This window comes from Equus asinus, chromosome 22, assembly GCF_041296235.1.
Source record: "Equus asinus isolate D_3611 breed Donkey chromosome 22, EquAss-T2T_v2, whole genome shotgun sequence".
Taxonomy (NCBI): domain Eukaryota; kingdom Metazoa; phylum Chordata; class Mammalia; order Perissodactyla; family Equidae; genus Equus; species Equus asinus.
The window spans coordinates 53,963,154-53,979,263 of NC_091811.1; the positions used below are offsets into that span (position 1 = coordinate 53,963,154).

Here is a 16,110-nt window from a genome sequence, read left to right on the forward strand (position 1 = left end):
CGGGGGTAATTGGCTGGCACAGCCTCTGCTGAACCAATCACAGAGCATAATAACAGCCAAGGTGTTTACTGCATGGGTGAGGGGTGGAGATGGCGCCGGCCACAGATGAACAGATACAGTCGTCTGGGGTGTCCTGGGTGGGGAAGTGGGTGGGCTCTCTGTGTTGCCTAAGAGGAGATGCCATAGTCCACTGCCTCTGGAGAAGGGAGGGTGAGTGTCAGTGAGGCTGAGTGGCCAGCAGGCCCTACGGGAAGCTCAGTGTTATGCTTTCCATTATTCATGAGATTCCTCTCTCCACCCCTTAATTTTTCCCCCCAAGCCCAAGACTTTATTAGTTCTGGTCACTGAGGATAGAAAAGGGTTTAAGTAGAAATAGGAGACACTTCCTTAGGATTGGCTTTCAAAGGGAGCCTTTGAAGTCTCCTTTTTTCTGGAAACTTTCTAAGAAGCCGAGACACCCATCCTTCTGGGACCAAGGCACTTCTGCTGAGGGTTAAGGATCAGGTAAGACGGACTTTCCTTATCCTCCCGTGAGGGGTTGACCGGCTGGATGAATCAGGAATTCCTCAACCCTTCAGCTCGCCTTTCTTACAGATTTTGAAGAGACAGAGTGACACATCCAGCTTCCAGAGGCATCAGATGTGTGGACATGCGGGCAGACCAAACAGTGGCTGAGGCGTGGGAGGAGGGCTTCTCACAGCGGCTGCCTCTGACAGCAGCTTACTCTGTCACCTCAGGCCCTGGGAGCCACCTCTGCCATTAATTCTAGGTGAGAGCAACCCCTGGATTGGTAGCCAGGTCGGAAGCATCGCCTCTGAAACCGGAGCTCAGCAGCCTACGCTGGATGACCGCTCCAAGCGAGGGTGTGTGAATGCGTTGCCGATTGAACTGGGTGGCTTTTGCCCTGGAACGCTAGTTCTTGGTGAATTCATAGGTATCACGTCGAAAAACAAAGTGTGTGGGTGCACTCCATGCTGGGTTTAAAGAAAAGTTCAGCAGTTATCCTACTGCGGGAATTCTTAGACGCATTAATGCGCCTGGTGCTTTCGGCCGCACTGGAGAGCAACGCAAAACTCCGTGTTTCCTCACATGGTGACTGGGAAGGGGGATTATGAATAATATTTATTTTTTGTACTTTCTAATATTTCTAAATTTTCTAATACGAGCATATAATGTCTTTATAAATGTTATTTTTTCAAAACTAGAGAAGAAGGGGAGGAAGGGTGATTCTAGTGTCAGAAATAAAGTGCTTGTTCTTGTCAAAAAATAAACCTCGGTGCTTTCTAAGTTTGTTCCCTTTTTTTGGCCATAAAGCCCTCTCTTTGGCCAAATATCTTGTAGGAACCAGGTTTCAAGGAATATTCTTTAAGGAACACCGAACAAAGCATTTCCATTTCGCCATTAAATAGACTGAAATGTCCCAAAAGCAAACAGATTTACTATCTGCTAAAACATGAAGGAGATCTAAATATAATAAATATAACCTGCAGCCTGATCCAGTTTGTGGCAACAAGCTCAGGGTTACATGGTCGAAACCAAAGGGAGGCTGTTCGCACGGACTAGAGAGCACGTGCCAGCATCATCCTGCCTGCTCCAGGGAGAAAGAATTCTCAGGCTGGTGACGGATGTTGGGTGTCTACACTGAGGAAGTTTGTGCCAGAGACTGCCAGGGCTCACTGAGTATCCTTGCTCTCCTCCTCATTTCCCAGCCTCCTTTGGGGTTCACTTGGGGCTTGGAGTCATGTTGGCCAGTTAAATGTGAATGGCATTAAAGTGTGTCACTGCTAGGGTGAGGCAGTTGACAGCCCGTGTGCCTCCTCTGTCTCTCTTTCCCCCTGTCCCAATAACCTTGGAGGCCACGTGTGCCATGTGGCAGGCTACAAGACAGAAGAGCCCAGGTCCCGGAGACATCCGCTGGGAGACTCATGCGGGAGGGCTGGCCTCACCTGTCTTGGGCTGTGAGTGAGGAATAAACCTCTTTTGTGTTGAGTTGAGCCATTGGGAGGCAGTCAGTGTTAATTATCTGAATCCAGGCATAGAAGAACAAATCTCTCTTAACAGCCAATGCTCTTTGTCCTTAATGTTCATCACATAATCTTCTGCTGGCTATTGACCTCCTTACTTCCCTTCTCACTTAGGCTTCTTGAAAGAAGAGTCCATCCTAATAATACTGAGTGCTAATAGACTTAACATGACTTAATAGCAACTATTTCTTGAGCACAAACTATGTGCCAGGCACTGAATTAAATAATTCTCGCATACTCTTTCATTAAATTTAATTCTCATGGCAACTTTATGGGGGAATTGCTATTCCTAACTCCTTTTTACAGATGGGGGAACCGAGGCTCGCGGAGCAGAAGTGTCTAAGTCACACAGTAAGGGGCAGACAAAGACTCAGTCCTGGGTCCATCTCACACCCAGCGTGTTAGCTCATCCTGCGAGCTCGACAGCATAGAATCCCAGCTGCTTAGCAGACTTGAGAGGGCCTCTCTGATCTGGCTGCTGCCTGCCTCCCCAGCTCCAGCTGCCACTGCACCCACCTCTCCACCTGCAGGACGTCCTCCAGCCTTCTGCTTCCCGCTCCCACAATTGGGACCTGTTTTCCACCATGCTGGTGCCTCCAGCCATGGTGCCCAGACCTCCCCCTTGTCTCTCTAGCAAACTCTCTCCTCTGTGAGGCCTCTGTAACTTCTTTTGCTGCCAATATCTCACCATGTTGCAGCTTCATTTCTTTGTGATTATGTCTCCATCAAGGACATGGACCAGCTTTATATATCCCTGTATTTCCAACACTAATGCATGCCAGGCACATCATAGACACTTAATAAATATTCATTGAACTGACCACAATTTCTTTACTGGCCCCGAGAATGTGTTCCCTGAGACTAGTTATTCTGACAGCCAGTTCTCTCTTGGGCAATGAATAAACCAGCATATAGTTTATACGAGGGTCTCTTTAAAGTTTGGGTTTGGTGAGTTGCTTTTCCAGCAGCTAAATACCTCTTTTAGTGAGCTAATTAAGTCAAGTTTTTGAACCAAAAAGATTGAGGACAAGATTCTGTTTCCACCAACATTTATTAAGCATGAACTTTGTATCAGGAATTGCACAAGACATCCTCGTGTTGTCTCATTTTAGCCTAATAACAATCCGGGGGTATTATTCTGCCTAGTTTATAGCTAAAGCAATGAGGCTCAAAAAGATTGAGAGCTTTGCTCATGATCAGCAGTTAGTTGCAGAGTCTGAATCTGAATTCAAAGCTATTGACTTGAACTCCAGGACTCTCTCCAGACCCACGGTGACCCTGTTCAGATGCACCTGTGAGCCACAGCCTGAATGTGTGCCAGCCTCTCACTTGCTCTTTGCATCCTGACAGCATCATCCTGGTCTGGGGACCTAAGAGAAATCTCTGAGCATAAGAATGTGTGGGAAGCTGAGTGGTGTGTGTACAGTAGTGGCCTCCTGCTTAAACACAACTCATATGTACATTCACATCCATAGTCAACCCAGTGAAACTTTACCAAGGACCAAGAGGTCATGGATCATCACTCTGAAGAGCAGCTACCTTTGGCTTTTCCCCACAGAACAGGGAACAGACATCACTCAAGCCCCAGGCTCTTGGGAACTGGCCATCTGCTGCCTCTTGGCCAGTTTTAAATCATGCCACAAGGCATGTTTTGGCTCCCTCTCCCTGCTAATAATCTGGATGTTCTTAAAGATGACCCATTCACTGGAGCATTGGCCTGGGAAAAGCACGATTTAGACGGTGCGTCTGCTGGGCCTGGGGACAGAGCTGAATCCTGAATGTCACAAAATCCAGCAGAGGTGATGGTGGGACTCTGCAATCTGTGCAAGGGTCTCTGTCACTCAGATCTAAAGGTACTTGGGGTTCTAGGGAACAGACGGACCTCCGATGCCCCAGGTTTCAGGTCATTGACCTCCACACGTGGAAGAGACGTGGCCTGAATGAGGATTCCCTCAGGAGAGAGATGCAGCCTGGTCCTGCATGAGTTTTATAAATTTATTGCTGACACGGGGGAAGCAGGGAGGTGGGGCCTGGATGAGGACAAGAGCTCATGTATGGAGGCAGAGATCCCTTCGTTGACAGGACCAGCCTGCAGGGGTACTGCCAGCTATATAGTCTGCAGGCAACATGTAAGATACGACCTATAACTGGTGTTTCGCTGGGCTGGTGGTGCTCTGACAGGCGACAGTTCTGGCAGGTCCATCAGTGCACCTGTAATCTCACGTACCCATGGAGCCCACGGTCAAGGAACTACCTACGCTAGGGCGTGGGACACACAGCAGGAAGATGGCGGCTACGCTCGAGAGAAAACCTCCCTCTGCAAGGGGGCATGCAGGCCAGAGAAAGGGTCAGGCCTCCATCTTTGGCAACGCTCAGGAAGGGGAGGCTGAGTTCAGAGGTCCCTTGTATGAAGGCAGAAGGATGGGCTAGTCTCCTGATTCTAGATTAGGAAAGACTAAGACAGAGACGCGGAAGAGAGGAGGAGATGTCAGTGGCAAAGAAAAGCAAGGAGGAGGTGATGACAGATGTGACAGAGGAATTTCCTGGAGAAGAGAGTCCAGAGGAAACCAGGGCAAGGCGGACAGCTGTCTTTCACTTTATCTCGTGGTTTTCTTGGAGGGCGAGCTCAGAGCTGAAGACTTCCCCGGGAGGTCCTTGAATTCACTTGCACTCCCCAGCCTGGTTTTGGCCTCTCCGCGGGGGCTGCAGTTCCCACTGCCCGTGACACAGCCACCGGACAGCATGCTGTAGCCCCCACTGACAGAGCTGGACCGGTAGCCATAGGTGCCAGCGCCACTGAACCCAAAGCTGGTTCCTGCGCCTGGGGTTCCAGCCGTGGAGCTGCTGATGACCGCTGCAGAGGATAGAGGCAGGAATGTAAGTGTGTGTCCCTGACAGGGGTGACCCTTAAGTCTCCTCTAACCTCCCAGCCCCAAGTAGCTTAAATGTCTCCCTCTTAAGCAAACAATTCCTGTCAACCGTGGACTTGAGTTTAGGGGCACACGCTCAATCCCTGAGCAGCTCAAGCAGCGCGAGAAACAGCCCGGATCCCACAGGACCCCCAGACCAGGCGTCTGCTCATTCTCTGACAAACCAAGCGTAGTGAGGGCTGCCCTGAGGAACAGGTGATGCCCAAGCTCACAGAAGCCAATAAGTCTTGCATTTAACTTCAGAATAGATTCTCAATTCTTTTTCAAAGAATTTCCTGATTGCTTGATTTAGGGGAGTTTCTGCTGGTCTATCTCAGAGGGAGATGGAGGTGAATGCTGTGGGGCCAGCACTAAAACTAGTTGTGCACAGCGTGTCTGTGCACAGGTCTCTACTCTCAGTGAGGAAGTGTGACTCTTCCTGCTGACATCTTCTTTCATGCAGGAAAGCTGGGATGGAGGTGACAGAAGAAGGGGTGGGGCTGAGAGTGTCTACCCAGCATGGATGAGATTTCTGGAGAAGGGGCAAATGTGAGATAGAATGTGATAGGGAGTTAACTCCACGGGGAAGAGGCAGCAGGTCTCAGCAAGGGAGGCAATTATGACAATGGGGCTCTAGCGGGCAGAGCCCAGGCTGTCCCACGGCGGGCCGGGTGGTAGGCACCCACTTACTTTGTGTTGGCTAAAGGACTAAAAACATTCCCTCAGAGGAATGAAATACTCACAAATGCTCACGGAGTTGGTGTACTCTCCAGACATCCTGCATGGAGAGAAAAGCACAGGTGAGTGTCCCTCACACGGAATCTGAGTTGCCCTAGCCACATCGTCAAAAATCATCAGCCAGACCAGCTCAGCCTCTGCAAGCCCTCCAGCTGGCCAGACGGTGTTAACTGCACCTGCCTGTCTCTAACTACCTCCCTCCCCCTCCTCAGTCTACTCTTCCCACTTCAGAGATGTGCAAACTCGCGACCTTGGAGCCCCCAACAGCAACACCACCTTCCAGGGGCCCTCCTGCTGGGTTTCTCTCTAGTCCATCTTATCTTCCTTCCTGTAAGGCTGCTGCCTGAACAAATACACGTGGAAATATTATCATCAGGAGTTGCCACTAAGGAACTAACTGTATGACTTTAGGACCAGTCACTCCTCCTCTCCAGGTCCCAGGAAACAATGACGCTAGGTTAGAACAGCGTCTTTCAAATGTCAGTGCTTCATGTACGACCCTTCCGACTGTTGCTATGACCATGCAAAGTCATGCTGTTACGTATTGAACATTTTTCACTGACTCTGTGTTTTATAACAACAATGTATTTCTCTCAAAAGGAAGTTTGATATCGCTGTGGGAAATAGAAAACCAGGACTACCTGACCAAAAACAGAACAAAAAGGCAGCAGTAAAAATAAATGTGATGAAAATAAATCAATTTTAAAAACTTTTGGCTAGATATTGTCTGCCTGGAGACTCTGAAATTGGGATCTGCTGTCTCTTTATTAATAGGGAATTTGCACGTGTCGGAGAGGCGTTAAAGACACAGCAGCAGCACCATGAGACTTCCTCCCAGTCGTAATCGGAAGAGTCGAAGGAGGAGAAATGTAAAGGAAATCTCTGTCTTGTCACATACTGGATGCTGTTTAAGGCTACATTGTGGGTGACCTGAAAAGCATCTTCAGCCCCTCCAGCAGCCTGTCCCCCATACTCCGGGAAACTGAGTCAGAGCATTCCAAACGTTCTTCCAGCTCTAATATTCTAAGACCCCTCTCCCCACCAACCTGCACTCCTCGCCCTCCAGCAGCTTGCGGTAAGTGGCGATCTCCACATCTAGGGCCAGCTTTGTGCTCATCAGCTCCTGGTACTCGCGCAGCATCCGGGCCAGCTCCTCCTTGGCCTGGTGCAGGGCAGCCTCCAGCTCATCTAGCTTGGCCCGGGCATCCTTGAGGGCACAGTCGCCCCGCTGCTCGGCATCAGCGATGGCCATCTCCAGGTTGGAGCACTGAGGGCCAGGAGGTAGCATTTCCCCTGAGTTCTCATTTCCCCTGAGCCTCCCTTCACCCCCTTTGCTCACGTGGCTGGACCCTCCTCGGTCCTGCCCTGCTTCCTGCAGCAAAGACCCATGATGATGGAGCCCTGACAACCTCAGCCTGGGAGGCTTGGTATTCTCAGCCCCCTTGGCTTTCTGAAAAGGTCCTTCCAGTTGTTCCAGATCTCAGAAGGGTGCTAAGTGTGGGGGATGAGAGCAGGGGCTCCATTTGAGGAAGGGGGTTCTAAGACGGAGGAACAAGAGAAGGAGGGGGGCCCGGAGGACAGTGTGTGACAGGCAGCTCGCCCTCCCTTGGGAGTGAGCCAGGAAGCCCCCAAGCCCCTTCACCTGCTTCTTCACACTCTCAATCTCTGATCGCAGCCTCTGGATGAGCCGGGTCAGCTCTGAGATCTCATTCTTGGTGTGTTTGAGGTCATCCCCGTGCCGGCCGGCCGCCAGCTGGAGCTCCTGGAACTAGAGGGAGAGAAGCCAAAGCAGGAACCTTGACTCAACACCCAGCTGAGCTTCCTCTGGCAGACTGTGCCTTTGCCTGGGGAGTATGGCAGACGTGGGGAGGGGTCCCCAACTTCACCAGGCCTACCCACAGCCCCCCACTCAACCATCAGTTCATTAGGCTTATTTGTTTGCCTTAAACATAATTGGTCTCATGGTTAGATTTGGCCATAAGGACTGTTGAAAGTTCCACACTTCCAACACTGCAACTTTATAACACACAGTTCCAATTATGACATGCTTCTGCCGATAGCCCTTCCAAGTCAAGGTCAAACTCCTACCGTGGCATCAAGGTGCTTTGAGATCTGGTGACTACCAGCCTCTCCGGCCCCATTTCTCACTGCCCTTGCCCATCACCCACCAGGCTCTCCACCTGTACCAAACAGGTTCATGTTATGTCCCCTGTGCTCTCAAGTCTCTGAGTCTTTGCCTGAGCCTTTCCCTCCACCTGGAAAACCTTTCCCCATCCATCCTCCTTCTTTCCCTAGCTAGGTCCAACTCAGCCAGTGCAGGGTCACTTCCTCCAGGCGGCCTTCCCTGATCCCCTGGTTGGGTGCAGTGCTGTTCCCATAGCCCCCAGCATACCAGCCCACAGGTCTTACCACACTGTACTGTGATCACACGTTTCTATGTCTTCCCCATCAGACTCAGAATGACTGGATGGCAGGGACCTTTTCTTTTATTTCTGAATTTCCAGTACCTAGCACAGTGCCTGGCTGGGGCTCAAAATAGGTCTGATGAATGAATGAATAAATAAATGAATGAACCGAGGAGGGAGCTGACAAGCTGCCCATCTGTGTTTTCTGTGACTTCCTCCCGTCATAGCTCAGCTGGGCCGCAGACTACTGGCAGCCTTGCTGGGCATGGAGGAACATTTGTGTATGCATGGTGGGGGCAGATCCGGCTATATCCCAACTCCACGAGTCATGAATTTGGAGTCATCTACCAGTTTGGATTATTCCCGCCTTTGATGTCATCCATTGACTGGTCAACAGAGAGTATTCCATTTCTACCCCAGAATTTGGCTTAAAGGGAACGCAAAGCACGTGTGACCTTCAGAACTCGGGTGGCTGTGCACTGCCTGTCTCTAGCCCTGGGTGCTCGGTCTTGCTAATTGTCTCATATCTGTCCCCAGCAAGGCCCTAGGTTCAGGATTCTTCTTAAAGATGCCAAGCCCCCTGGAAGGCAGGGGGGCTTCTCTCTATGCTCCGTGTTTTGTCTTTGATGCTAACCTTGGGACAATAAACACCAGGGTAGGACAGGCGGCCTTCTCCTGCTCCTCTGCAAGGCCGTGTGAGCACAAGGGTGCACCCCACACTGACCGGGACAGAGCCACTAACTCCCCCAGTTCTGACACCAAGGAGTCGCCCTCTGAGGCAAATGGGAGAGTAAGCTCTTGCCATTCAGCTCTCAGCCCACCCCTATCCCCGATCATAAATGTTTCTTAACCAGAGTCACCCCACGATTTTGTGTCTAAACACCATGGAATTGGCAGTCAGTCATGTAGATTCAGATCCAGCTCCATCACTTACCAGCTAAATGACCTTGACAAGTTCCTTAAACTCCCTGAGCCCCGGCTTCTTCATCTTCAAAAGGGGAATGAGACTAACAAGCCCTCATAACACTGTTGCTAAGATTGCACGTGTGAAATTCTATTGAGTGAGTGCTTACCCCTAACCGGAGAGGTGCCAGTGTGGATAACCCCAGAGAGCAAATGATCCAAAAATCACGTGTGCACAGACCTTCCTAATTCTTCTGGAAGGAGCCTAGGGTTAAGCACTGGCCACTGGCAACCCAGAGTGGTTAGGCCACACGGCCACCCCTGACCCTGGCCGGCAGCAGTAATGTGGAGGGACTGGCATCTGGGGACTTGAGTGTGAACGTTTATCAAGAAGCCCTGGCCTGTGTTGTCCCCTAGGCCTTGAAGGGCTCCCTTCCTCCCACCCCTGCAGGCCAAGTCTCCCTGACCCTGGGGGAGCAAGGAGGCAGGAGGAAGGACAAGAGACGGTCTTAAGAGTGTGGATTTCCCTTGAGAAGGAGCCTGATAAAAAGCAAGGAACAGTTAGGAAGTTGCCATCTTGATCTGAGAGACCAAATTATCTAGAATCATTTCCCCACCCCTTGCCCATTAGAGGAGTTAAGATCTCAGGGACTCAAACTCCCCCTTTCTTCTTGGCGTTGGACTTGAGTGAAAAGGTAGGAGTCACCTGATCTCAGATCACACTGAAGAGACCCCCTAATTTATTGTAATTACTGAGGGAGTTGAGGTGCTAACTACCCATGTTTCTCTCCTTCCCAGACTCAGTTCAAAACTCTCTGCCTCCAGGAAGTCGTTCCTGACCTGCCCCACCTGATCCTAGTCCCCTAAGCCCTGTCTCCCCAGCATTCACGACTCTGTCGGTGCCACGTTCATTTGCACTCAGCTGTGTCCTCCGATGGTCACCACAGACTAAGTGGATCCCAAGGACAGAACTGTCTTCTCCTCCCTTCAGGCTTCCCCCAGTGCCTGGGACAGTGCTATGCTCCCAGCAAGCAGGTGAGCTGTGGTGGGTCCTGGGACGGGACCACAGGCCCAGAACATGTGACCCCAACCTCACCTTGCTCTGGTACAGGGCCTCAGCCTCGGCCTTGCTCTTCAGGGCAATCTCCTCGTACTGAGCCCTGACCTCAGCGATGATGCTGTCCAGGTCCAGGTTCCGGTTGTTGTCCATGGACAGGATGACGGATGTGTCACTGATGTGGGACTGGATCTGAGCGATCTCCTGCATAGGACACAAGGAAGCATGAAATGCCTGTTGTGAGCAGAGGAAGGTGCCAAGGTGATGGCCCTGTCCCAGTTGGGGAGCCCCCAAACCCTCCCAAACAGATGCAAGCTGTATTCCCCAAAGCTTATATAAATGGAACCCACCAACGCAGAGCTTTCAACACCACATCTAAAAACTGATAGATGGGTTTGAAGCAGCTCAAGAAGAAAACAGCCCATATGTCTGTCAGCTGAGACAGGTCAGGAGTGGGGAAGGTGGAGGGGAACCAGCCTGGCCACCACGCAAGAGACACCAAGGACACGAGAGGCCATGGATGCTTGGCCAACAGGCTGCGACTTGAAGCCAGATGGTCACAGAGGTGGTCGAAAGGGTGTGAGGACTCCCCACCTCCATCCCTGGGGATTCCTGCCTAAGACCGAGGAAATGCCCCAGGCGGCAGAGAAAAGAAAGACCAAAATGAGAATATGCTTGGCTGAAGGTCAGTGGGGACGCTTTATGGACCCCTGGCTTCCTGAAGGATATGAGAGTGGGACATCTGGAGGCCAGGCTGGGACTGATGGCACACATCATTTGGGGGCACCAGGATAGATGTCACTCTCGCCTTTGATCTACAAAGCTCTCAGCATCCAAATGCTGGAGGTCCCCTAGGCTCTAAAAGTCACAGATGACTAGGTAATCACTCATTCACAGGCCTGTCCTTCCAGAAGTCCGAGCTGGGGGTGGGGCGGGGGGAGCCTTACCCCCTCATACAGACACTTGAAGAACTTGATTTCTCTGTCCAGGGCGTCCACCTTGGCCTGCAGCTCTGCCTTGCTCATGTAAGCCGCATCCACGTCCTAAGGGAATCCAGAGAGCCCCATGCATCACCCTTCTTCAAGCCCAGACAGGGTTCTCCTGGGAACTGACACCCCAGCACCCAACTCTGTAGCTAGCTGCCCCAGGGAATAGAGTCAAGATCCAGGTGGCAGGAAGCTGACTTCCACCCAGGACACACTGTGGGACATTGAGCAAGTTCCTCCAGCCTCTGAAACTCCTCTGCCCTATCCAAAAACAGAATATTTTTACTGCCTCTATTTCTCCAAAAGAGAGTATGGAGAGAGCCCCACCCCCCACGTGGTCAGTCATCCAGCAGTCAGAGCTGAGGGCAGCCATGGCAATTTACCAGAGTTGGGCAGAGTTGGAGGGCAAACCTGTAGCCCCTCTTGAAGCATGTCCTGTTCCCCAAGCCAAAGTGGGCATGACCTGGGGACTGAGTATCCACGTCTGGGCTCCTCCCCATTTATCCAAAACAGGGGCAGACAAAGTGGTATGTGCTAGAGAAACATCGAGGTGTCCCACGGTGTCCCAAGCAGCAAATGCCTCCGTCTTCTCCTGGCACGTCAGCTCCAGGCCCCTCTATAGGGCGCGCAGGCCTCAGTTTCCTCTCTGATGTCACCTCCTCCCACCCTCCACTCTCCGCTCCCCGGGTGACTGAGGGATACCCACCCCCTCCTCACCTTCTTAAGTACCACGAATTCGTTCTCGGCTGTTGTGCGCTTGTTTATCTCCTCCTCATACCTGCAGGGAAAGTGTCCCAGTGAGCAGGCAGTGTGCATGCGTGTGTTCTCATGGGGAAGAGAAAGCAGAGGTGCCCATGTCGTGTAACTTTTAACAGGTGCTATTCTACATCTTTGCAAATCTGTCCAGCTCACCAGGACTATTTGGCCAGTGTTGTGGGCTGGTTTGAAGCAACGCCCTCCTGGGCCAGCGGACCAGATGGTTTGGGGTCTGGATTTCCTCAGCTCCCTGGAGAGCGAGTAGGTCCTTCCTCCTCTCACTCAGTGGCCAAGTCACAGGAACGTGCCTCTGCCCCTGTCAGCCATGATTCTTGTGTCGTTCAGCTGCCTGACACCCCTGCTGATAACTCCACCCCATCTCCAAGCATGAGTCCCAAGGAAACCAGAACTGCCCCTGGGGACAGGAGGAAGGAACATGGCCCAAATGTCCAGGACCTCAGGGAAAGGAGAGAGGAAACCCAAAAGAAATTCCAACTCCCTGCCTTGCTTTGGGCCTTTCCTTGGAACTTGGAGGAAACTGAGTGAGCTCAGGAACCGAGAGGCTGTGGGGTACCACACTCGGGCTCTCCCAAGAGGGGACCAGGAGGGAGCCTGGGTCACTCTCACCTGAGCTCAGTGCCCCCGAGGCCAGAGGCAAATGTTCCTGTGCCTGCTGGGAAAACCCAGCCTGGAAGGGTGTCAGCGTGGTGCAGGGTCCCCACTCACCTCTTCTTGTAGTCCTCCACCACGTCCCGCATGCTCCTCAGCTCCGAGTCCAGCCTCACCCGGTCCCCGGACAGCGTCTCCAGCTGCTTCCGCAGGTTGCTGATGTAGCCCTCCAGGATGGGCTCCAGGTTGTTCTTGCAGTTGTTCAGATCCAGCTGCTGCAGCAGCTCCCACTTGGTCTCCAGCACCTGGTTCTGCTGTTCCAGGAACCGCACCTGGACCCCAAATCAACAGACACTCAGTCCATGAAGAGAAGCAAGGGGGTTTCCTTCCCTGGGCAGCAGCTTATGAAACATTAGCTTCAAAGGTAAGAAAATGTCTCTCCTGCCCCTCCCAGCCAGGGCACTTCGTCTGACTGAGGTTCTCTTTCTGGGGACAGCCCCCTAAGATCAGGAGGGGCCTCAACATCTTCATTTCCCTCTAGTCTGTCTCCTCTGCACCTGTCTAAACCTGCCCTGACCTGGTTGCTGGTCAGCCGGGGCCACCTCTCTAAGGCAAGTCCTCAGACGTGCAAATGGCCTTCACGCTCTTGGGCGTCTCTGCTCGGGGCCTGGTGGCCCGGCCTGGGCTCTGCCTCCTCTGTCTCCTCACTCACGGCCTCTCCCAGCCCAGCCAGAGGCGGGCGCTTAGCTGATCTCAGGTCTCGGGCCTCCCATGCTGCTTTCATGCCCCACTCTCTCTGGTCTCAGAGCATCTCTCCAGGGTGAGAACCGGCATTCTCAAGTTGCAGCCTATAAATATCAGGCCATTCTTTTGCTTAAAACCCTCTGGCAATTCCACATCACCTACAGGGTCAAGTCCAAATTCTTTCTTTTGCTCTTTACAATGTGCCCATCACCCTTCAACCATTCTCCCAGCACCCATGCAAACCCAGGCTCTCCCCACTCTCCAGACAAGTCCTGACAGCTCCCTCTCCCTAGACTGCCTTTCCCACCTCCATCTGGTAAACTCCTATTCATGCTTCACCACCCTATCTCATTGTCATCCCTGGTGAGCTTCCCCTGCTCCCCTAGGCTCAGGAAGTCTCTGCTTCCCAAGACCCTCCCTTGCCTTGGTTCCTCAGGGGTTCTAACCCAAGTGTGCATCAGCACCACCTGGGGGCTTGTTGCAATGCAGGGTGCTGGGCCCCCTCCGAGTGTGTGATACATTGGGTAGGAGGCGGGCCCTGAGAGTGTGCACGTCTGACAAGGGCCCAGGTGATGCTGACGCTGCTGGTGCAGGGACCGCCTTTGAGAACCACTGCTCCAGGACGCCGCTGATCCCTATCTGCCTTGCCTTACAGTTTGGGTGTATTGTATGCTATGAGTCTGTCTTTCAACCAGAATCTGAGCTGGTCTGAGTCCCATGAGAGGAGGAGATGGGCCTTATGGCTTTCTAGATACCCCAGGCTGCCATGGGCCTCTCCTTCATCTGGCTTCTGTTTCATGTGCCGTCACTCTCCTACTTCTCGACTCTGAGGACATCTTCCCTGAACTCCTCCCACCCCCCTGAACACCCCCATCCCTCAGCATTGATGTCCAGGGTTGGCCCAGTTCCTCCTTACTCTGTCCTCGGTTGTGTCAGCATCCTGGGGAGGTGTCCTGCCTTCCTCTGCCCCAGACACTGCCCAAGGGCAGTGAAGGTGGAAGAAGGAGGGGTCCTAGGCTTGGCTTTCTCTAGAAAGTCCCACCTTGTCAATGAAGGAGGCGAACTTGTTATTCAGCGCCTTGATCTGCTCCCGCTCCTGTGCGCGCACTTTCTGGATCTCCGGGTCCAGCTCCACGTTGAGGGGGGCCAGGAGGCTCTTGTTGACGGTGACCTGGTGGATGCCCCCTGGAGGGCACACAGACGGACACGCGGACCCCACAGCTGCACTGCCAAACATGCTGCCAGCAAATCCACTGGCCCGGGCTCGGCCAAACCCATAGCCCCCTGCCCGCCCACTGCCACTGGCCATGTTGAAGGAGATGCTCCGGGCACCCCCAAGGCTGTAGAGGCTTCGACTGCTGAAGCCCCCGCTGAGTCCTTTGCCCCCTGCCTGGTAGGAGGAGGAGCTGCCCCCTGAGAGCACTGCTGAGCAGCCGCTGAAGCCCCCCTTGGCGGCAGCTCCTGACTTGTAGGTGAATTGGCGGCTCATGCTGGGGAGGCCAGAGAGCTAGAATAGGATGCTAACCCTTAGCTGAGATGCAATTCACCAGCCTGCGATCTCAGGCTCCCCTTTTATAGGGCTCAGGAGAGAGTCACTGCCCTAATTTGTGGGTTTAGTTTGCCTGGGAGCAAGAAATCATTTCCTCCCAGCAAAATCAGAGACAATGGGTAAATAACTTAAAAACCTTCAAAGTGCTGAGCTTGCAAACCTTGCTGGTATAATTTGAGTCTTATCTAATTACATGGGATCATTAGCCTGGCCAAATTATCCCTAGAAAGATCTTGGCTGGGAGGTTTGTCACAGCCTCAATTGCCCTTCCCCAGGGAGTGGAGGGACTAGATTGCGGGGGTGCAGAGGGGAGACCTTTAATAGACAGCGTCATCGGTGAGAGATCTCACGACCGTACCAGCATCAGATGGGCTGCCCCCGGGACCCTGACTGAGCTGCTTTTATGTGGTTAGGAAGAGACTCTGCAGTCTGGCTCCCCAGGGCTTCCGGAGACGGTTCTCATGGCTGGCCAAGGCCATGGGAAACAAGCCCTCTAGGGATCCAGGCCCAGCTTTCTGGGTGCCCATCCCTGCTGTGCCCTCCCAGGCAGGTCTTTTGCTCCTCTGTGCCAGCCAGGCTGCCCTGCACACACTGACTTTGTTCCTGTACTCTCCCACCGCCTCCACCCTTGACCTTGACACAATGGCATTGCCACCATTCACAACGGCTGACGCTGGTACAGCGCTTTACAGCATTAAAGAGCTCCTTGCACACAGGAGCTCTCTGAATCCACGTGACCTGGGGAGGAGCTGTGAAATCCATGGCTTACAACTGGGAAAACCGCGGCTCAGACAGTTGAGGACAGCAAACATTTCATGAGCCTTTTCTTTGTATGAATCCCAGAGCAAGCAAATGCCCAACAAAATGTAGGCCCCAGCCTGGAGGACCCCCTTGCTTGGTCTTCTGACCTCACATTCAGAGCTATTCAGAACTTATTTGCTTATCCAGCAGCCAGCCAGCCATTCACCTACTCGTTCAGTCATCCATCCCTTCATGTAACAAACCTCTGTTGAGGGCTGACTCTGCCCAGTGTACTGTGCTAGGCTCTGGGGTCACGAATTAATAAGACAAGTTCATTATTCTAGGGGAAGGGCTGACACTTGAATTTTGTTAGACTCTTGACATTACCAAAGTATGTGACCGAAGAGTTTCACAATTCCCAAATGTATGTAATTTCCCCCATAAAACTGCAGTCATTTCACTGGCTGAGAACTTGAATGAACAGCTTGTCAATCCCTCTTTTCTATTTCCATACAGAGATTATGACCCCATCCTGTGTTACGTATTATGACACACAGTGTTATGCCTCCAATACTGCTGTACCAAGCAATTGGCAAATTCAACCTCCCTCATTTTTTTTTTTAATATGAAACAGCTATTTTCAAGAAAAACCACTTTCTTAGACGGTCTCAATTTCACTACCAGCAATG

At 52.3% G+C, this 16,110-nt stretch overlaps 1 protein-coding gene across 1 annotated transcript; it reads right to left on the reverse strand.

The window, feature by feature from the left end:
• Window positions 1–3,056: 3,056 nt before the first annotated feature.
• On the reverse strand, window positions 3,057–14,657 carry LOC106835253 (keratin, type II cytoskeletal 73). The gene is made up of 9 exons (XM_014847470.3): window positions 14,174–14,657; window positions 12,505–12,719; window positions 11,740–11,800; window positions 10,984–11,079; window positions 10,076–10,240; window positions 7,314–7,439; window positions 6,718–6,938; window positions 5,677–5,711; window positions 3,057–4,878 (listed from the first exon to the last, which is right to left on the reverse strand). The coding sequence occupies exons 1-9, from the start codon at window positions 14,618–14,620 to the stop codon at window positions 4,622–4,624; spliced, it is 1,623 nt and encodes a 540-aa protein (XP_014702956.1). The 5' UTR covers window positions 14,621–14,657; the 3' UTR covers window positions 3,057–4,621.
• Between the last annotated feature and the right edge of the window lie 1,453 nt (window positions 14,658–16,110).

Coding starts and splice junctions, on each gene's coding strand:
- LOC106835253 (XM_014847470.3), bottom strand. CDS start 14,620: ATGAGCCGCCAATTCACCTACAAGTCAGGAGCTGCCGCCAAGGGGGGC. Junction 11,080..11,739: donor AATTCGTGGTACTTAAGAAG/GTGAGGAGGGGG, acceptor GGATTCCCTTAG/GACGTGGATGCGGCTTACAT. Junction 4,879..5,676: donor CACCAACTCCGTGAGCATTT/GTGAGTATTTCA, acceptor TATCCTCTGCAG/CGGTCATCAGCAGCTCCACG.